Consider the following 23,592-nt stretch of genomic DNA (forward strand, 5'->3'; position numbering starts at 1 on the left):
GATACAGCAGCAAGGTTCTCAGGCTCCAACTGCCCCAGGCACAGGCAGAATTGAGCTTGTCTGAGTGTTTGCCTGGAGACTGTGCCTTCTTCAGGACAGGGGTGGGACCCAGCTGAGGTGGGATCCCTTCCTCGAGGAATTCAAACCCCAGGGCCTGGAAAAATGAAGCGATTAAAGCCAGCCTACAACCTCTCCTCTTTGTCAACCACACGTACAGCAGGGAGGATATGCTGAAGTTCAAGGCACCACATCACCTTATGCTGTTGGGATCCGCAGGCAGAGAAGCACCATATACTGGGCAGGAGAGGAAAAACACAGAGCCCAGAGGCTTCATAGGAAAGCCTTTCAACCTGCTGGGTCTCACCCTCAGGGAAAACTGACGCAGTTTGGTCTGGGAAAATCTGGCTGAGGTCTATAATACCTAAGTAGACCCTCCTAAGGTGGGGGAAAAAGGCACCATACAGTCAGGGCAAGAAACAAAAAAACAAGAACTGAAAAAGTCTGATCTGTTAAACAAAACCTAACCTAGAGGACTAGAATAAGATGAACTGAATGTCAAAGTACAACTACACAACAAAGTCATACAGCAAGAAAATCCTAGGGTAAAAAAAAAAAAGTGAAAACAATCTCCAGAATAAACTAATTAAGGTAATTAAATGTCTAGACCCCAGCAAAAAATAAAGAATCACACTAGGAAAATTGAGATACGGCCCAGTCAAAGGAACAAACCAACAATTAAAACGAGATACAGAGAGCTGAAACAATGAATTCAGAATATTCGAACAGACATGGAAAAGCTCATCAAAAGTAAAATCAATGAATTGAGGAAATGTGGTAGTTAGATTCAGCTGTCAACTTGGCCAGGTGAACATACCTAGTTCTCTTGCTGTGGACATGAGCCACCGGTATATGAACCTCACCTGTTGCTCATTACATCTGCAGTCGGCTAAGAGGTGTGAAGTTTGATTAAATTGGCTGGTGCTTAAATGAGAGAGCTCAACATAGCACAGCCCAAGCAGTTCAGCATACCTCATCTCAGCACTGCAGCTCAGCCCAGGCCTTTGGAGATGCAGAAAGAAATCACCTTGGGGAAAGTTGCTGGAACCCAGAGGCCTGATGAGAAGGCCAGCAGAGATCACCCTGTGCCTTCCCGCATTAAGAAAGACTTCAGTTGAAAGTTAGCTGCCTTTTCCTTGAAGAACAAATGAAATAAATCCCCTTTTACTAAAAGTCAATCCAGCCCTGGTGTGTTGCATTCCAGCAGCTAGCAAACTAGAACAGGGAGGATATTAAGAAGGCAAGGAATGGACAAAAAGAAGAAATCGAAAATCTGAAAAAACTAATTTACAGAACTTATGGGAATGAAAGGTACAGTTGAAGAGATGAAAAAAACAATGGAAACCTACAATGTCAGATTTCAAGAGGCAGAAGATACAATTAGTGAACTGGAGAACAGAACATCTGAAATCCATTAAGCAAAAGAAATTATAGGGAAAAAGAGTGGAAAAATATAAGCAGGGACTCAGGGAACTGAATGACAACATGAAGCGCACAAATATACATGTTGTGGGTATAACAGAAGGGAAAAGGAGGAGAAAAACTAATGGAGGAAATTGTCACTGAAAATTTCCCAACTCTTACAAAAGACTTAAAATTACAGATCCAAGGAGTGCAGTGTACCCCAAACAGAATCTATCCAAACAGATGTACTGCAAGACAATTACTAATCAGAATGTCAGATTTCAAAAAGAGAGAATCTTGAAAATAGCAGGAGAAAAACAATCCATCACATAGAAAGGAAGCCCAATAAGACTACGTGTAGATTTCTCAGCAGAAACCATGGTGGTGAGAAGACAGTGGGATGATATATTCAAACTACTAAAAGAGAAAAACTGCCAACCAAGAATTCTACATCCAGCAAAACCATCCTTCAAAAATGAGGGGGAAATAAAAACATTTTCAGACAAAAAGTCACTGAGAGATTTGTGACCAAGAGACCGGCTCTGCAAGAAATAATAAAAAGAGCACTAGAGACAGATAAGAAAAGACAGGAGAGAGAGGTGTGGAGAAGAGTGTAGAAATGAAGACAATCAATAAAGGTAAAAAGAGAAAAATTAGACATGACATATAAAATCCAAAAGGCGAAATGGTAGAAGAAAGGACTGCCCGTACAATAATGACACTAAATATTAATGGATTAAACTCCCCAATCAAAAGAGATAGACTGGAAGAATGGTTTAAAATACAGGATCCATCTATATGCTGTCTACAGGAAACACTTCTTAGACCCAAAGATAAACACAGGTTGAAAGTGAAAGCTGTGGAAAAGACATTCCATGCAAATAACAATCAGAAAAGAGCAGGAGTAACTATACTAATATCCAACAAATTAGACTTCAAATGTAAAACACTTTAGAGAAAAAGGACACTATGTATTAATAAAAAGAACAATTCAACAAGAAGACATAACAATCATAAATATTTATGCACCGAGCCAGAATATTCAAAATACATGAGGCAAACACTGAAAAGAAAAACAGACTCATCTACCATAATAGTTGGAGACTTCAATTCCACACTCTCATCACTGGACAGAACATCTCGATGGAGGATCAATAAAGAAACAGAGAATTTGAATAATACAATAAATGAGACAGACTTAATAGACATTTATAGAACCTTACACCCCGCAACAGCAGGATACACCTTTTTCTCAAGTGCTCATGGGTCATTCTCAAGGATAGACCATATGCTGGGTCACAAAGAAGTCTCAATAAACTTAAAAAGATTGAAATCATACAAAACACTTTGTCAGATCATAAAGGAATGAAGTTGGAAATCAATAACAGGCAGAGGGCCAGAAAATTAACAAATATGTGGAGGCTCAACAACACACTCTTAAACAATCAGTGGGTCAAGGAAGAAATTACAAGAGAAATTAGTAAATATCTTGAGGCAAATGAAAATGAAAATACAACATATCAAAATTTATGGGATGCAGCAAAGGCAGTACCAGGAGGGAAATTTATTGCCCTAAATACCTATATCAAAAAAGAAGAAAGAGCAAAAATCAAGGAATTAATGATCACTTGAAAGAACTAGAGAAAGAACAGCAAACTAACCCGAAAGCAAGCAAAAGAAAAGAAATAATGAAGACCAGAGCAGAAATAAATGAAATTGAGAACATGAAAACAATTGAGAAAATCAACAAAACCAGAAGTTGGTTCTAGGAGAAAATCAGTAAGATTGATGGACCCTAAGCGAGGCTGACAAAAAGAAGAAGAGAGAGGATGCAAATAAATAAAATCAGAAATGGAAGAGGAGAAATAACCACTGACCCCACAGAAATAAAGGAAGTAATGACAGGATACTATGAACAACTTCATGCTGATAAACTCAACAATGTAGATGAAATGGACAACTTCCTAGAAAGGCATGAACATCCAACATTGATTCGAGAAGAAATAGAAGACCTCAACAAACCAATCACAAGTAAAGAAATTGAATCAGTCATTAAGAAGCTCCCCAAAAAGAAAAGTCCAGGACCAGATGGCTTCACATGTGAATTCTATCAAACATTCAAGAAAGACTTAGTACCAATCCTACTCAAACTCTTCAAAAACAATTGAAGAGGAAGGAAAGCTACCTAATTCATTCTACGAAGCCAACATCACCCTCATAACAAATACATATACTTTATGCCCCCCAAATTCTGATTAAATAAATTCATCCTAAAGACATGCTTGCACATGGTGAAATGATGTATGTATGAGACTTCTTCACTGCAGCAGTATTTAGGACACTAAGAGACTGGAAACAACTTAAAAGGTTTTACCTCTTAGAAGTACAGCTAAATTAAAAAGTATGCTTCAACCATGCAATAGCTTACCATATTGCAACAAAAAAGAATAAATGAAGCTCTTTATGAATGGATATTAAAAGGAAAAATCTTTAAGATATATAAGTAAGGAAAAAAGGAAGATTCAAAACAGTTCTATTATACACCATCATGAGACAGAGGAACCAGTATGTGTGGATATGGATGGGAGGGCTGACACTTTTCTTACAAATTATTTTGTAACTTTTTAATTTTTAACGGAGTCTATGTCTTTTTAAAAAATATATAATAATTATATTCAAGGACCTAAACATTAGAGCTATACCATAAAACTCTTAGAAGAAATTATAGGGAAATATCTTATAAATCTTGCGATAGGAGGTAATTACACCAAAAGCACGAGCAATGAGAAAATAACAGATAAATGGGATCTCCTCAAAATTAAACAATTTTGTGCATCAAAGAACTTTGTCAGGAAAGTAAAAAGGCAGCTGTACAATGGGAGACAATATTTGGAAACCATATATCAGATAAAAGTTTAATATAAAGAGATTCTACAACTCATCAACAAAAAAGACAAACATCCCAATTTAAAAATGGGCAAGAGACATGAACAGACATATTTCAGAAGAGGAAATACTTCTTCTAAATGGCTAAAAGGCATATGAAAAGATGCTCAACCTCACGGCTTATTAAGGAAATGCTAAGCAAAAATGGAATCTTAAATAGGCAGTGATAGCTTATTGATTCGTAGAGGTTAATATGATGCCCCAGTACATTCTGGAGTAAAATAAAAAAGTATTTGCAAATTGCCCTCAAGAGACTGGGAGGAAAGGAAGAAATATTAAACTTCCCCATCTGGGGAATTCCTGATATTCTCGCAAGCAGTGGGGACAACCAAGTCCATAAGCTGAGCCCGTGAAATTGGGGTTTGCCCCTATGAAACTTATTCCTGCAAAGGAAAAGCTAAGCCTACTTACAATTATGCCTATGAATCACCCCCAGGAAACTTCTTTTGTTGCTCAGATGTGGCCTCTCTCTCTAAGCCAACTTGGCAAGCAAGCTCACTACCCTCCCCTCTATGTGGGACGTGACTCCCAGGAGCGTAAATCTCCCTGGCAACATGGGATATGACTCCTGGGATGAGACAGGACCTGGCATTTTAGAATTAATAAAACCTTCTTTTTTTTTTTTAATAAAACCTTCTTGACCAAAAAGGGGAAGAGAAAAATGAGACAAAATAAAGTTTCTGTGGTTGAGAGATTTCAAACAGAGCTGAGAGGTTATCCTGGAGATTATTCTTATGCTTTACACAGATATCCCTTTTTAGTTTATGGTATATTGGAGTGGCTAGAGGGAAGTATCTGAAACTGCTGAAGTGTATTCAAGTAGCCTTGATTCTTGAAGATAACTGTATAACTATATAGCTTACACAGTGTGACTGTGTGATTGTAAAAACACCCTGTTTCTGATGCTGCCTTTATCCAGGGTACGGACAGATGTGTAAAAAAATTAAGGACAATAAATAAATAATAGGGGGATAAGGTGTAATAAAAATTAGGCAGATTGCAATACTAGTGGTCAATGAGAGGGAGGGATAAGGAGTACGGGATGTATGGATTTTTTTCTTTTGTCTTTTTATTTCTTTCCTGGCATGATACAAATGCTCTAAAAATGGTAATGATGATGAATATACAACTATGTGGTGATTTTGTGAGCCACTGATTATATACTTTAGATGGAATGTATGGTATATGAACATACCTCAATAAAGGTTTTTTTTTCCAATAAAGTTATTTTTTAAAAATTTGTAGAAAAACTTCTATTTTGACTAGTGAATTTCCTAATTTAATGTATATGGACAGTTTAATTGAACACCATAGGTACATGGAACCTTGAATACGGCACGAGATTTTATAGGTTTGTCCAGGTTAGTGTGATGCCCTGATAAATCCCAGTGATTTTAGCAGTGAATAAAGAAGTACTTGCAAAGTCCCCTTGGGGAAATGGGGAGAAGGGGGGAAAATACAACTTCCCCATTTGAAGAATTCCTGATATTCTCACAAGCAATGGGGACAACCTAATCAATAGGTCAAGCCTTAAATCTTGGGGTTTGCCCCTATGAAACTTATTCCTGAAAAGGACAGGATAAGCCTACTAAAAATTAAGCCTAAGAGTCACCCCCAGAGAACCTCTTTTGTTGTTTAGGTGTGGCCTCTCTAGGCTGATTCAGCATGTGAACTCACTGCCTTCCCCCACCCTACATGGGACATGACTCCTAGGGGTGTAAATCTCCCTGGCAACGTGGGACAGAAAGCCTGGGATAAACCAGGACCTGGCTTCAAGAGATCGAGAAAGTTTTCTTGACCAAAAGGGGCAAGAGAGAAATGGGACAAAATAAAGTGTCAGTGGCTGAGAGATTTCAAACAGACTCGAGAGGTTATCCTGGAGGTTATTCTTATGCATTGTATAGATATTTCTTTATAGTTTATGGTTTATTGGAGTGGCTGGAGGGAAGTACCTGAAACTGTTGAGCTGTTCAGGAAGTACCTGAACAGGTACTATTTTAAGAATCTAGAAGCCTAGATTCTTAAAGACAACTGTATAAATATATAACGTTTACAATGTGACTATGTGATCGTGAGAACCTTGTGTCTGATGCTCCCTATATCCAGGGTATGGACAGATGAGTACAAAATATGGATACAAATAAATAAATAAATAAAGGGAACAAAAGGGTGTGGTACTTAGATTCAGTTGTCAACTTGGCCAGGTGAGAGTGTCTAGATCTATTGCTGTGGACATGAGCCAACGGAGTGTGAACCTCATCTGCTGCTGATTACATCTGCAGTTGGCTAGGAGGTGAGCCTGCTGCAATGAATGATGTTTGATTTAATTGGCTGGTGCTTAAATGAGAGAGCTCAAAGTAGCACAGCCCAAGCAGCTCAGCATACCTCAACTCAGCACTTGCAGCTCAGCTCAGGCCTTTGAAAATTCAGAAAGGAATCACCCTGGGGAAAGTTTTTGGAACCCAGAGGCCTGGAGAGAAGGCCAGCAGAGATCATCCTGAGCCTTTCCACATAAAAAAGAACCCCAGTTGAAAGTTAGCTGTCTTTCCTCTGAAGAACTAATGAAATAAATCCCCTTTTATTAAAAGCCAATCCATCTCTGGTGTGTGGCATTCCAGTAGCTAGCAAACTACAACAAAGGGTAAAATAAATTGGGTAGATGCAAACACTAGTGGTCAATGAGAGGGTGGGGTGAGAGGTATGGTATGTATGAGTTTTTCTTCTTATTTCTTTTGCTGGAGTGATGCAAATGTTTAAAAAATAATCATGGTGATGAATATACAACTATGTGATGATACTGTGAGCCACTGATTGTACACCATGTATGGAATGTTTTTATGTCAAGAATATATGTTTGTATGTTAAGTTTTTTTACAATAAAAATATTTTTAAAAATATGTAGAAAAAAATTAAATTATCTTTGAATAAAGCATTTAGTCGCTAAAAACTACCTTACAATATTCTAGTCCAGGGTCTGACAAAATGTGGCCTGCTGGCCAAATCCAGCCTGCTACTAGTTTTAGCATAGCCAGTAAGTTAAGAAGGCTTTCAAGCTACTAGAGTAAGCTAAATGACTGGAGAAAAAATATAAATCAAAACAAAAATATTTCACAGTGAGAAAATTATGGGAAATTCAAATTTCAGTGTCCATAAATAAAGTTTTATCAGAACACAACCATGCTCACTTACTTACATATTTTCTACGGCTGTTCTCACACTACAAGAGTAGAGTTAACTAGTTATGATGGACTCTAAAGCCCACAAAGCCTAAAACATTTACTATTTGGCCCCTTACAGACAAAACTGCTGAACCCTTCCTTAATCTATCCCTGAATTCAAGTTACTTTTCATCTAAGCCACATGAGCCATGCCATGTCATACTACACTTGAAACTCAAACATCCCACACAACTCATATTTTCCTTTTTGGGCAACTTCTTCAACTCACTCTCTTCTATTGAACGAGCCTGAAGGTCTATTCCAAGTTTCTAATCCAATGAACATGTACTTTGCAACCTCGGTCAACTATTTCAAAGCTATTTAAAAATGGTTTTAACAATGTGGAACAAGTTTGTGATTAGCGTTCTGTCCTCCAAACAGACAAATGCTACAAGAAAATATCACACATATAACATTGCTAGTTGGCTCATTACAACCCTGTCATCAAACTTCAACTATACCTCCAATGATACCTGAGTATCTGCTGACTCATATCTATTCTGATCTACCTGATTTCTCCCCATGAAGGCTCTTATAAAGCTTTACCACTTTCTTCAACCCCAAACTCTATTCCTGTCTCCTCATCCTCTGCAGATGATCATTTTTAAAGATCAAAATTAAGTCCCCCAATACTCCTCCCATTTCAAAAATACTCTACATCTTCCCTTCAACTGAGGATTAAAAACTTTTCCCATTTAGGAACAGTCACTCAATTCATACCTTGAATCTATTTCCTTCCATCTTCTCTACCCATATACTCGATCCCACTCCAAGATCTCATGTTCCATTAATTATCTTGTTTCTCTGACATTTTTTTCAAATCTCTCCCTATCTTTGTTGACTGATTCCTACTCTTCTCTACCAATATGTTCAAATCTTCATCCTGTTGGCGGGGTGGCAGAAGAGGGCTGTTTTTCTACACCCAGACTTCCTCAACTGTTCTCTTTCCTTTTATTTTCAATATAAAGCTTGTCCACACAGCATTGTATACTTTGCTGCCTCTACCCACTCAGCTGATACTCATTCTTCAATACTTAATCTTTCTTCTTCCTTGAAATCCACTACTAAAACTCCTTTTTCTTTACCAATAATCTCTATCAGTAAATTCAATGATTTTTTTTAATTATATTTTTGTGTTCAGATTATCTGATTATAAATCAATAAGCACTCAGTATCACAAAAAGTAGCCTATGAAGAAAAGCACAACTACCCATAATCCTAACAGTCAGAGATGGCCACTGTAAATACTGTGCCATTGCTTCTCAGCTTTTTCACTATGTGCCAATATCAATATCTATTTATCTCTCTCTCACACATATACACACAAACACATAAAGGGATTCCATTAGTTCTAGTTTTGCTATATTTGTTTTTCTCCAACATAACTTTAGACCTTGAGTACTACTAAGGCACTTAATACATATTTTAAATGACTGAATAATATTCAATTGTATAGATAATACCATAATTTTATTTGGCCATTTCCCACTTACTAAAGACTGTTTTCTCATCATACTTCCCATTTTTTTCTATTGAAGAAAAACTGCCAAGAAGAATCTAATACAGAAATCTCTGAATCCATCTCTGACTTGTATGTATTTCCTTAAGATACAAGTCTGAGATTTTGAAATTTCTAGGTAAAAAGTTTAGGGTGTTGTGTCTTTATTGTCAAGGCATTTTCCAGGAAGTCTGTAATGACTTACACTCTCAGTATCTGTGTATGAGAATGCCTATCTTACCTTACCCTCACCAGCATAAATCATATTGTTGCCAGTTATTTGTTGTTCAACAGTGAGGAAGGAAAACAAGATCTCTCATTAAATCTTTAACCTCACTGGCAAGCAAATAATTGAAAAATAAATATACTCTTTCTATTTTGTTCTGTATATTTGCTACCCATCTATTGAAAAAAAAAAAAACTTTTCTAGTCTTAGTTTCCATCTTTACATATACAATTTCCTTTCTCCTACTCCTTCCCTTCCATAGTACATGAGCCTTACCAAAGCTAGTGCAAAAAGCATGTTGTCCTTAACCCCAATCTTACCTATGACTTATTTTCTACAAGATTATTTGCAATAGCCACCCTGCCCAAAATACAAATTTGAGTGCATTATTTTCCTTGCTTCAAAGTTTTGTATTTCCTTCTAAGAAAATCCACAATTCTTAGGATGGTATTTCTACATGACCTAAACCTACCATTGTTTCCAGAATTATCTCCCACAACTCTGAAACTATGACTAATATTGCTTCACTAACAGCCAACATTTATCTACAATTTTTACTCATACTCTTCCTTTTAGTCTTTTCCACAAATCTCTAGCAAAATCCAACCCAGTAAAGGGCCTAGTTCAAAAGCCTGCCCCTCCCTCCGATGAACCTTCCATAATTTGCCTGGCCAACAATTCTTTCTGCTCTTCTGAAAGAAAGAAAGAAGGCAGTGTTTCATTTCTGCCTCTTACAGCATTAATTATATTTTGAATTATAATCAGTGTGCATATACTAACTAGATTTAGTCACCAAAAATTTAAATCATGTGTTTTTCTGTTTGCATCTTCTAAATAACCAACTATCATGCTTTGCATAAAGTAAACAAATGCCCAATTGAACTGATTTGTACAAATGATAAGAATATCAATATGCATCTTAGCTGGAAAAAAAAATACTGGCTTTCTTTTTAAAGCCAAGAAGTGATCATACAAAAACCTACTGAGTTAACCTACTATATATGTCAGGCGGTATTTGTTTGGTCATATATTCTACAAATACTTAATGAGTACCTAAATTATCTTCTAAATACTAAGGATACAAAAGGAACAAGTCAAAAACCTCAGGCTTCATGAAGTTTACAGTCTAATGGTGGGGGAGAGATAATAAATTCATAATTTATTAAGATTATGTGGGATCTTCGGGAAGATGGTGGGATAGAATAGGTTGAGTTCACTTGTGCTGCAACCAACAATATAGAAGTGAAAGAAAAATGACTGGGACAGCAATTCCAGGGTATGAATGGCCTGAGACTGTCTTCTACACTATACAGGGAGGTCCTGGATGAATGAGCTGAGGAACTGAGACACAGCTTCATCAGGACTCCACTGGGACAAGATGCGCAATCACCAAAGTGCCTGCATCCTCAGCTAGCTGGAGATATCAGCCCTCTCAGCTTTGCAGCTTGGAGTTCCCATGGGAAACCCAGAAGGCAGTAAACTTGCTTCTTCTACTCAGAAACCATCCACTGAGCGCACAGAGCCTATTGCTCTCCTTTCCACATGGAAGCCTGGAACCCTCAGGAGTTCACAACAGGGAGGCAGAGACCAGGAAACAAGCCATGCTATGCCTCTAGTCCCACACCCCAGTGCATAAGCAATGACCTGAGGAGACAATTAAGGTAAAAATTCCATTCAAAACAGCAACTAAACAAATCAAGTACTAGTAATAAAGTTAAAACAAGGATGAAAAACACAGAAAAACTACATAACATAGCTAAAAGAAATCAAATCAAGAGGCTACTCTTATACAAGCTTCAGGTAGATTTTGCTATTTATCATTGTTTGCCAAATCCCAACCAAAACCATTCCAGTCAATCCTAAAGAACACTTAAGGCTCTACCTGAGATTCTACAAAGGTTCCATGCACTATGATTATTTTCCAGTAATCTACAACCTCCATTTGGGTCCCTAGGACAAATAAGTCCTGAAACCCAGAGGGGCCAGCCTCTCCAAAACATCAACTAGTTCCACCCCCTATCCCATAGTATTGACAGACAGTCCTTTCTAACATGAATAATTTCGAATGGGCAAAGGCCTAATACCACTAAAGACTGGGAGAAAGATCAAAGGAGAAGGTAGAGTTATAACAGAGAAAACAGGATTTAACAAAGGAGTATGACTACTGAATCATATTGATTATTTCTTTTGGTCTCCAGTATCTTAGAGCAGCTAGAAGGAAAAACCTAAAATTGTGGAACTGTACTCTATACCAAACCCTGAAAGCTGTTCTGATTGCTGGAGTATGCTTTGAAATTTATTGCTTTTTGTATATATGTTATTTTTCACACACAAAGAAAAACAAGTTAAAATTAAAAAAAAAAAGAAATTAAAGAAAATCTAAATAGGTGGGAAGACATTCCTGGCTCATGGATAGGAAAGTTAAATATAGTTAAGATGTCAATTCTACCTAAAATGACCTATAAATTCAACGCAATACCAATCAAAATTCGAAAAATCTAGTTTGAAGACTTGGGAAAGCTAGTTATCAATTCATTTGAAAAGGGAAGAGACCTCAAATAGCTAAAAATATCCTATAAAAGAAGAATAAAGTAGGAAGATTAAAATTTTCTGATTTTAAGCTTTATTACAAACCACAGTGGTCAAAATAGCAGGTTACTGGCACAAAGACAAAAGTACTGATCAATGGAATAGAATCGAGAGTATGAGAAAGACCACCAAATAAATCTATGGTTAACTGATCTTTCACAAGGTCCCCAAATCCACTGAAATGGAAGAGAACAGTCTTTTAAATAAATGGGCATGGGAAAACTGGATATCAATAGCCAAAAGAATGAAAGAGGGCCCTTACCTTACAGCCCATATAAAAATTAACTCAAAGTGGATCAAAGACCTAAATATGAGTCACTAAACTCCTAGAAGAAAACACTGAAACATCTTCAAGACCTAGTAATAGGAGGAAGCTTCCTAAACTTTACACCCAAAGCACAAGCCACAAAAGAAAAAATTGATAAACGGCTATTTCTAAAAATCAAATGCTTCTGAGCCTCAAAATATTTTGTCAAAAAAGGGGCAGTCAATTCAATGGGAGAAATTGTTTGGATATCACACAACAGATACAGGTTTGCTAACCTGTATACATAAAGAAATCATACAACTCAACAATGAAAGAGCCAATAATCCAATAATGAAATGTGCTAAAGATATGAACAGACATCGTTCCAAAGAACAAATACAGATGGCTAAAAAGCACATGAAGAGATGCTTATTTTCATTAGTAGATCAAGACTACAATGAGATATCACCTTATACCTATAAGAATAGCTGCTATTAAACAGGAAACTACAAATGTTGGAGAGGATGTGGAGAAACTGGAACACTTGTGCAGTGCTGGTGGGAATGCACAATGGTACCACTGCTATGGAAGACACTTGGGCAATTCCCCAGAAAACTAAATATTGAGCTGCCCTATGATCTGGCAATACCACTACTCGGTATATACCCAGAAGAGCAGAAATTAGTGGCACAAACAGACATTTGCACACCAATGTCCACAGCAGCATTATTCACAATTGTCTAAAAATTGAAAAATTCCAAGTGCCCATCAACAAATGAGTTGATAAACAAAATATGATATGTACATATGATGGACTATTATGCAGCAGTAAGATGAAATGAAGAACCTTGATGACATAAAGCCCAGTCAAATAAGCCAGGAAAAAAGTTTAGATACTGTGTGATTTCACTATTATGAACTAGGTAAAGGTAAACCCAGAGGCTTAAAATATAGAATACAGGGGACCAAGAGATACACAGAAGCTAGAGATGTGTGAAGGGCTAGCTAATGAGGCTGTACTTAAATGTAAGGAAATGGACAGAAGTGAAGACAGTTTATCAGTGGATCTATAAGTAATATTGCTTTACTGAAGGTGAACATGACTGAAAGGGGTTATACTGAGATATGTAACCCACCAGTTAACAATACAAATACTTCAAAAGTATGAATCTTGTAAAAAGAGGGGTACAAGGGGGAAAACGACTGTTATATGCTATGGCCTATATTTAACAGGAAGACATGAACAGCACCAAAGCAATAGCAGGGGTAAATAACTGAAGCGGGAAGGAGGGGGGAGCGTGTATGAGGGGATTTAAGGGCAGGTTTGGATTTTCTATTTGGTGAGGGTGTGTTTATCAGTTATTTTTCTCTTGGAAGCAATGAAAATTGTCTAAACTTGAGAGTGCTGATGATTGAACAAGTAAGTGGGGATAATGTGACACATGGATGGCTGACTTTGGACATTATACACGATGCCCAATGGAAGAAGATGGCTGAAGGACACAATGACTGAGAAGTAAAGTGGTAACTGTACATATAATGGAATACTGTGAGGATACAGAAAAAGAACAGTCATGAGGAATTCAAGGAGGCAAATGAACTTTGGGGACATTATGTAGTGCAAAATAAGCCAGAAACAAAAGAACAAATATTGATTGGTCTCTTTTAGAAAACTGGGGCCTGGAATGTAAGCTCTTATAGCAGTTACATTTAGTCTGGATTTGTAAATGTTTTTTCTAGGCTTTGAGATGCGGTGCTATGTACGTACAACCTGGTAATCTCCCTGAAACTCTGGGTACCTGTGTGACACCTAAGACTCATAGGTAGAGTTGTGCAGTTCTCAAAGTCAGCAGTGGTACATACAACAACTGTTAAACTGAAAAAAGAGATCAGGCTTCAATTAGAGATAAGAACAAAGCTGATCTGATTGGGACTAAGGTAAATCAGAACATAGGGGTAAGACAGACATTGCCAGTATTTTAGAACTTCAGTTACAGTATGAAAACAAATGAAGAGAGGTTTAAGTTCTCCAAAACCTAAATTTTCTATAGCACATAATCTAATTCAACCCGTCCATATAGCTTATTTAAACAACCCAAACACAAGGAGCTCAGAATGGGAATGAGGACTCATATACCTTAATGTAATACTCACATACATCCCAGAGTATATTGAGCAGATAATTGAAAAATATGGCCTCCCATCCAACTACCTACCAGACCCAACCCTGCTTATCTTCCAAGATCAGAAGAGACAGGGCATATTCAGGTTGCTATGGCCATTGACACCTTTCTGTACAGACATTTTTTACAAAGCCTGGACTTAGAAAGCAAAGACATTGTGGGATTTGTTTTGTTTTGTGAAATAATTAAAAACACATGAGGATCCTATTAAATTTAAACTCTTCTGTGCCCATCGTGACTGTTGGATGGGCACAGAAGAGTTTAATTTAAAAAAAAAAAACAACCCTCAATGACTAACCAAAGACCCATAAATTGACTTGCTCTTGGTAGTGTCCTAAATAATGCTGATGCCTTGGTCTTGAACACTCAGGCTCCCTTTATGACTGACTGAAATTCTTAACCACTATCTCTTGCTCTCTGTTTGAAGGGCAGCAGGTCCAAGCGCTACACAGGCTGAAAGCATAGCTAAAGAAATTCAGTCCCTACCGCCATGAGTTCAGTATAGATAAGAACAATTTTAAAAATGCCTTCTGCTCGGTGCACGGATGGTTCAGTGGTAGAATGCTCTTCTTTCCTGAGGAAGATCCAGGTTTAATTCCATGACCAGACACTGCCCTTTCAAAGGTATACGTTGACGGTACAGCCAAGACGACTTATTGAAGAACTAAATGTGCAGGATGAAAGCCATCAAGGATGCCCGAAGGTTTTTTTGCCTCTGCATATGGAAGGAGAAACTGCCCTTTACTGAGATTTTAAAGGCAATAGGAAGAGCAGATGTGTTGAGAAGAACAAGATATTGGCTTGCTGCATGCTAAGTTTCATAAGCTTTTAAGATATTCAAGAAATGTTAAGGAGAGCATAGGAACATAGGAATCTAGAGCTCAACAGAGAGCTCTGGACTGGAGATACAAGTAAGAGCTATAACTTCTACACACCGATATACTTAAAGCCATTAGATAACTGAGATTACCAAAGGAGTGAATGAAAATAAATCTGAGAACTAAGCCCTGGGCCATGCCAAATTTCAGAGGTTCAGAGGATAAGAAGGAATCAGAAAAGCAGATTGTGATGGAGTAGCCAGTCAAGTAGGGGAAAAAACAGAGGAGGATGAAATCATGACCTGAACACTAAAGAAAATTTATCAAGGTACCAGCAGTGATTAACTGAATCAAATTCTGCAAATTCACATAAAATTTCCAACAGGCATCACTGTGAGGTGCATTAGAAGTTTCAGAGGAATGGGAAAGACAAAGGACTTCCTAGGGTAGGGGTCCAAGATAGCGGCTCAGCGAAGTGTGGAATTTAGTTCGTCCTCCAGAGCAACTAGTAAATAGCCAGGAACAGTACAGAACAACTGCTGGGGCCACATCAGTGACTGGATACACAGCATACACCAGTCTGGACAAGCAGGACGAGCTGTGATCCCACCCAGAACTGTGAGTTACCCAAGCGAGAGAGGCTGGCGCCCTGCCCCTAAAAGGCTGCTTCCCAGAGGGAAAAGGAAAGAGACTTCACTAACAGCAATGGGCTGAGCTCAACCAAGCTTCAATTGTGGAATTTATTCATAAATTCTGACTACTAAAAATAGACCCTCAGCTCAGCTGAACCTCAAGTAAAAGCTGAGGTTGCTAGATTTTGCCTAGGCACAGATGGGGCAGGGCTGATGGAAAAAGAAAAGAAAAAAGAAAAAAACAAAAAAAACCAGAGGTTTTTCTGGATCAGACAGCACAAAATACTTGAAAAGGTCTGGGCCCTGATGGAAAGGAGAGGGCACAGAGGACCTGGAGATAAACAGAACAACGTACCAACTTAAGTTCTTGATAGGCAAACCAGAGCCCTGCTCTGAAAAGGATTTTTTTTTCTTTTCTTTTCCTTTTGGTGGCTGTGTTTCTACGACCTGACTGCTCTCTGCATACAACTGCAAGATTTCTCAGGCTCCAACTACCACAGGCAAGGGTGGAATTAAGCATGTCTGAGAGGCAAAGCACTGGTCAGGGGAAAGGAATTAATTCCCTGGAGGCTGTGTGTTCCCCAGGAGAGGGGTGCGGCCTAGATTAGATGGAACCCCTACAAAAGGAATTAAGACCCCAGGGTCTAAAAAATGGAAGTGATTAAAGCCAAAGTACAACCTGTCCTGTGTCTCCACCATGCCCCAGCAGGGACAGTCTGTTGAAGTTAAAGGTACTGCATCACTTTATGCTGCTGGGAACAGCGGGCAGCCAAGAACCACACACTGGATAAGAAAGGAAAAAACATCGAGTCTAGAGGCTTCACAGGAAAGCATTTCAACCACTTGGATCTTGCCTTCAGTGGAAACCTGTGCAGGTGACTCTTTCCTGCTGAGAGTAGGAAAATGTGACTGGGGTCTACAATACACAAGTATACCCTCCTAAGGGGAAAAAAAGGTCACCATACAGGCAGAGCAAGAAACAAGAAAACAAGAACTGAAAAATTCTGATCTACTGAACAAAACCTAAGCTAGAGGTCTAGAATAAGATGAAATGAATGTCAAAGAACAGATAGACAACAAATTCATCCAGCAAGAAAACCCTAGGTAAAAGAAGTGAAAGCAGTCTCCAGAATAAACTAATTAAGGTAATTAAATGTCTAGACGCCAGCCAAAAAAAAAAACAAATCACACCAGGAAAACTTAAGATATGGCCCAGTCAAAGGAACAAACCAATAGTTCAAATGAGATACAGCAGCTGAAACAATTAATTCAGAATATACGAACAGACATGGAAAACTTCATCAAAAACCATATCAATGAATTGAGGGAGGATATAAAGAAGGCAAGGAATGAACAAAAAGAAGAAATCGAAAGTCTGAAAAAACAAATCACAGAACTTATGGGAATGAAAGGTACAGTAGAAGAGATGAAAAAAACAATGGAAACCTACAATGGTAGATTTCGAGAGGCATAACATAGGATTAGTGAACTGTAGGACGGAACATCTGAAATCTGACAAGAAAAAGAAAATATAGGGAAAAAAATGAAGAATATGAGCAGGGACTCAGGGAACTGAATGACAATATAAAGCACATTTATGTGTTGTAAGTGTCCCAGAAGGAAAAGAGAAGGGAAAAGGAGGAGAAAAACTATTGGAAGAAATTATCACTGAAAATTACCCAACTCTAATGAAAGACTTAAAATTATAGATCCAAGAAGTTCACCATACCCCAATGAGAACAGATCCAAATAGACGTACTCCAAGACATTTACTAATCAGAATGTCAGAGGTCAAAAAGAAAGAGAGAATCTTGAAAGCAGCAAGAGAAAAGCAATCCATCACATACAAGGGAAACCCAGTAAGACTATGAGTAGATTTCTCAGCAGAAACCATGGAGGTGAGAAGACAGTGGGATGATATATTTAAGATACTAAAACAGAAAAACTGCCAACCAAGAATTCTATATCCAGCAAAACCGTCCTTCAGAAATGAGGAGGAAATTAAAACATTTTCAAACAAAAAAATCACTGAGAGAATTTGTGACCAAGAGACTAGCTCTGCAAGAAATACTAAAGGGAGCACTAGAGACAGATACTAAAAGACAGAAGAGAGAGGTGTGGAGAAGCTTGTAGAAAGGAAGACTATGAGTAAAGGTAAAAAGAAAGAAAATGAAATGTGACGTATAAAATCCAAAAGGCAAAACGGTAAAAGAAAGTATTACCTGTACTTTCATTTTAAAATGGTAGAAGAAAGTACTACCCATAGTAGCAGTAACAACACTAAATGTTAATGGATTAAACTCTCCAATCAACAGAAGTAGACTGGCGGAATGGATTAAAAAACAGGACCCATCTATATGCTGTCTCTACTCAAAGGATATGAGGGCAAGGACATAAACAGATATTTGCACACGAGAGTTTATAGCAGGATTATTTACAATTACCAAGAGATGGAAACAGCCAAAATGTCCATCAACAGACAGGTGGCTAAATAAACTGTGGCATATACATACGATGGAATATTATGCAGGTGTAAGACAGAATAAAGTTATGAATTATGTAACAACATGCAAGGATCTTGAGGACATTATGCTGAGTGAGATCAGCCAGAAACAAAAGAATAAATACTATATGATCTCACTGATGTGAACTGCTATTAGTGAATAAGCTTGGAATACTTCATTGGTAGCGGGGACCATCAGGAGATAGAAATAGCATAAGATATTGGGTAATTGGCGCTGAAGGGATACAGATTGTGCAACAGGAATGATATAAAAACTAAGAAATGGAGAGCACAATACTACCTAACTTTAATACAATTATGTTAAAACACTGACTGAAGCCGAATGTGAGAATGATGGAGGAGGGCTGGGGGCATAAATGAAATCACAAAGAAAGATAGAGGATAAATACTAAGATGGTATAATCTACAAATGCCTAGAGTGTATAATGATAGTGACTAAATGTACAAATTTAAAAACTGTTTTTGCATGAGGAAGAACAAAGGAATGTCATTACTATGGGTGCTGAAAATAGATGGTAATTAATATTTTAAAATTTCAACTTATGTGTGAGACTAAAGCAAAAAATGTTTATTTGGTACAAAATTTATATTTTGACTAGTGCATTTCCTAATATAACTTATGTAGACAGCTTAATTGAACACCGTAAGTATATGGAACCTTGAATAGGGCATGAGATTTTGTTGGTTTGTCCAGAGTGATGCCCTGATAAATCCCAGAGTGATTTGAACAATGAATAAAAAAGTATTTGCAAAGTCCCCTTCAGGGAATGGTGAGAATGGGGGAAAATTCAACTTCCCCAGTTGAATTCTTGATATTCTTACAAGCAGTGGGGACAACCAAAGCAACAGGTTGAGCCCCCAATCTTGGGGTTTGTTCATATGAAACTTAACCCCACAAAGGATAGGTCAGGCCTACTTAAAATTAGGCCTAAGAGTCATCCCCAAGAGAGCCTCTTTTGTTGCTCAGATGTGGCCTCTCTCTCTCCAGCCAACACAACAAGCAAACTCACTGCTCTCCCCCTGTCTATGTGGGACATGACCACCAGAGGTGTGGACCTTCCTGCCTACATGGGACAGAAATCCTAGAATGAGCTGGGACTCAGTATCAAGGGATTGAGAAAACCTCGACCAAAACGGGGAAGAGAAAAATGAGACAAAATAAAAGAGAAAAATGAGACAAAATAAAGTATTAGCAGCTGAGAGATTTCAAACAGAGCCGAGAGGTTATCCTGGAGGTTATTCTTATGCATTTCATAGATATCCTGTTTTTAATTTAAGGTGTATTAGAAAGCCTAGAGCGAAATGCCAGAAACTGTAGAGCTGTGTTCTAGTAGCCAAGTTTCTTGAAGATGAATGTATAATGATACAGTTTTCACAATGTGACTATGAGACTGTGAAAACCTTGTGTCTGATGCTCCTTTTATATATGATATTGACAGATGAGTAAAAAATATGGATTAAAAATAAGTAAATAATAAGGGGAACAAATGTTAAATTGAATAGACTGAAATACTAGTGAACGATGAAAGGGAATAGTAAGCGGTATACAAAAAAAATAGGGGAACAAAGGTAAAAATCTATTCAGTAGATGGAAATACCAGTGATCAATGAGAGGAAGGGGTAAGGGGAATGGTAAGCGTGGGGTTTTTCTTTTTCTTTTTATTTCTTCTTCTGGAGTGATGTAAATGTCCTAAAAAAATGATCATGGTGATGAATATACTACTACGTGATAATATTGTGAGCCACTGATAGTACACCATACACGGAATGTGTGTATGGTAAGAATGTTCATGTTTGTATGTTGTTTTGGTTTGATAATACAAAATAAATTTTTTAAAAAAAGGCTTCCTGAGGTGGGTTTAAGAGAGAATAGAAGGAGAGGAATTAACAAAAACAGAAAGACAATTAGTTTGTATTTTATTATAAAGGGAAGTATAGAAATGAGATAATAGCTAGAGAAGGATGAAAGATCAAGAGAAGGCATTTTCCTAAACATAAGGAAAATAACAGCATATTCTTCTGCTGATGGGAATGAGCCAGTAGAAAGAAATTGGTAGATAATCCAGCAAAGACCAAGGGAACTATAGAAGCAATAAGTAAAAAGTGATTAATCTAATATACACAAGTATACTAAAAACAACAGCACTATTGGCATCATCAGCCTAACTTCTATGAAATGTTTTCTAGGGTATAAAAATAATTTTAAAGTACATTTACCTCTCTCATCTGAATAATAATCCTCTATGGGTAGTTATTACCTCATTTATTTATAAAAATGCAAAGAGCAGCTATAGAAGTTAGGTAATGTGGTGAAAGTTACACCGCTTTATTAAGAGGCAAAGCCAGAATACAAACCTAAGAATTCTGTCTCTTAATTCCTTATTATATCTACTTTAATTTATAATTTAGAATGGAGAAATGCTGAAGAAAACCTCCTTACCCATTAATTAATTACAGTATTTTATTTTTAAAAGTATTAACAAAACTATACTTTGAAAAACATCTTAGAAAGTTGTTGCTTTGTACATTTAATTGCAATTGTCTTTTTTTTAATGTTATCACTAACAATTTAACAGTGAAAACTGTTATTTTTAAAGCAATGCTCCTGACTAATTATGAAAATATATGTTCTTGAGAAAAATGTGGGAAATTAAGAAAAGTTTCTAGAAAGAACAAAATTCACCCATAATAACACCAACCACTTTAGCTAACCTTGTCATTTGTTTCCTTCCAGAAAGAGTATTTTAAAATAAAGTGTTTTACACCTGCTTCTCTATCCAATTCTGATGGTTCCTGATCTCTACTGAGAGAAGGCATTTTCTTTGATTTATAATCAAGACAATCATGTGCGTTAGCAACAATACTGAAGTATGGTTTCAGGTATCAAAGAAACACACGAAGTAGTCAGAGTGGAATGTCTAATTTTCTAACCGATTTTTTGGTCTTTGCATTTCTTACCTGGTTATTTTCTTCATCCTCAAATACAAAATCTTGCTGCATAACTTCATTGTCTAAATTAGTGCTAGCCACAGGCTCTGAACAGTCTCTGTTACTCTCACTGGCATTAATAATATCATCAGCAATATCAACCCTAGTAATGAAGATTAGAAAATCAAATCAGGCCAAATGTTGAATATAATGCCTTTAAAATAAATATCAATAATGATCTGAAACTTTTATTTGTTAAAGAAAATGTGTCCTTTTTATAAATATTCACACTTTCTTTGTCTTGCTAAGCTAGATCACTAAATTTTCTAAGTCCTCCCCCCTTCTTAAGGTGGTGTGAGAGACTGTTTGTTAACCACCTTTGAAATTTTTCAAAAGCAAATAAATAGCTCTGAAAAAGTTTTATGTGCCAAAATAATGATTTCCCTTACAAATACAAAGTTCCAACCATGATGACCTTTTATTCTGATCAAAATACAAATCTAGTATTAGACACTATAGTGTCCAATATCTTTTCAAGTACAATAAGAATTGCTTCCTACTGCAGATTTTCCATTTTGTTCAGAATATGCAAATACTGTGCTTTTTGTTAACAGAGATGATACCACCATGACTTATTTCTCCATTGGTAAGAATAAGAATATTCTCTAAATATTGGCAGAGGCTTTCAGGATCCTTACCTAGTCTAAGGACAAGATGATAAACTCCCACGGAATATGCTTCTATTATATCCTCTGAAACATTTTCCACTATTTTCAACTTTTGGATACCAACTTTCCCTTTGTATTTAGCCCAAATTCTCCCTACAGATTAAGCTGTCAGTTCTAATCTTTCTTCAAAGCACACAAACCAGGGCCTTCACAGGCACAGTTACATCCATGTAGACCATGGTTATCTAACACAGCATTTCTGCAATTGTGTAATATGGCATTTCTAAATTAAACATATTCTGACCATTGTTTCTTTAGCATCTGTTAATACTTTTCAGTTTCATTTGCCATTTAAAACCTACTTGAGTGGAAAAGATGTATTTTTCCCTTTGAAATCTTATTTTTAAGAAAAGCATTCTACCCAATTTTTCCCCCTTTTCTATGGTTCCTTCAAATATAGGTATATCTTTCTCATCTGTCCTCAAGATGAAAAGCTGATTTATAAAAACTATAATATCGTTGTATGTGGTTTCAGAAGGAAGTACATATATATCCTAAAGTACAAGACTGGTAAAAGGTAACAGGAAAAGAGGTGACGCTTTCCTGCATTTAAAGGTAAATCAGATGAAGAGTAGAGTAATATCACACATCACCAGTGCATTTAATGTAAACAAATTTAATGATTAACAGCTAACCTCAAGGCAGAGAGGGCAGTAAAAGCTGGTGGCAGAGGATACCAATTTAAATAGCAAAGGATACATAGGCTCACCATTTCATTCAAAAGATCACATGTCCCTGAACAGTGTCAATCTGCTGCTCTTGTCCCTATCTGTCTAGATCACTGTGAGTCTCTCACAGTGTAAGCATCTCTTGCATCTCTAACTTTTTCAAGTTAACTTTCATTCAACATAGTCCGTTAAAGGTAAGCTCACTACTTCAGCTGGTGTTCAGGGAAGAAAAACTGGCTGTGTCATACTTAAAAACAAATTCTAAATGTAATACCTTAATATAAGATTTACGAGATTTTCAGTATTAATTAAATATAAACAATTTGCATGCAATTATATACAGTCATTTTTCACACTAACTTTCAGAAACTCCCAAGTAAGATTCCCATTTTTAAAGTAATTATACAGTTTTTAAAAAAAATAAAAATAAAACAATGTTACAACCCTTAATATATAAAAGTAAAATGTTTTAAAAGTTTCTTACTGGTTATTAGATCCTTCCCCATCACAATTAATACTTCCTGCTTCATTATTACACACCATACTTTGCTGTTGTAAATTCTTAAGATCATGATCTATGCTGCTCTGCAGATCAAAAAGGTGCTGTTCCACAGCTGCTCTAATTGTTCTTTCTAAAATGCTACAAAACAGAACACATTTTAGTGAAAGGAAGTCACTCTAACTGGGTATTTCGCCAGATAAACATAAATTTAAAAACCTATGACCAGTAAAACAAATGACTATGGCATTTCAATAGGTAAACTAAAGTATAAAAAGAAATCTATAAAAGGAATACATGAAACCAGCTAAATTTTAAAATGCAGTTTGCCAAAATAGATGATCCCATACCAAACAATCAAAATGTCACTGTTGTTGCTACGGATGAAGAAGAACAGTTGTCTTAATTTACTGCTCACTGCTATTTA

The 23,592-nt window shown here is 36.9% G+C and overlaps 1 protein-coding gene across 11 annotated transcripts in view; it reads right to left on the reverse strand.

Annotated features, from left to right (window-relative positions):
- FAM13B (family with sequence similarity 13 member B) overlaps positions 1–23,592 on the reverse strand; it is a 188,235-nt gene that overhangs the window by 27,397 nt on the left and 137,246 nt on the right. For all 11 annotated transcript variants that reach the window (XM_077138550.1, XM_077138553.1, XM_077138558.1 and 8 more), the window contains 2 exons: positions 23,151–23,306; positions 21,301–21,433 (listed from right to left, as the gene is read on the reverse strand). In XM_077138550.1, the coding sequence (XP_076994665.1) occupies positions 21,301–21,433; positions 23,151–23,306 (289 nt within the window). The remainder of the gene's footprint in view (positions 1–21,300; positions 21,434–23,150; positions 23,307–23,592) is intronic.

This window comes from Tamandua tetradactyla, chromosome 20 (genome assembly GCF_023851605.1).
Source record: "Tamandua tetradactyla isolate mTamTet1 chromosome 20, mTamTet1.pri, whole genome shotgun sequence".
NCBI classification, from domain to species: Eukaryota; Metazoa; Chordata; class Mammalia; order Pilosa; family Myrmecophagidae; genus Tamandua; species Tamandua tetradactyla.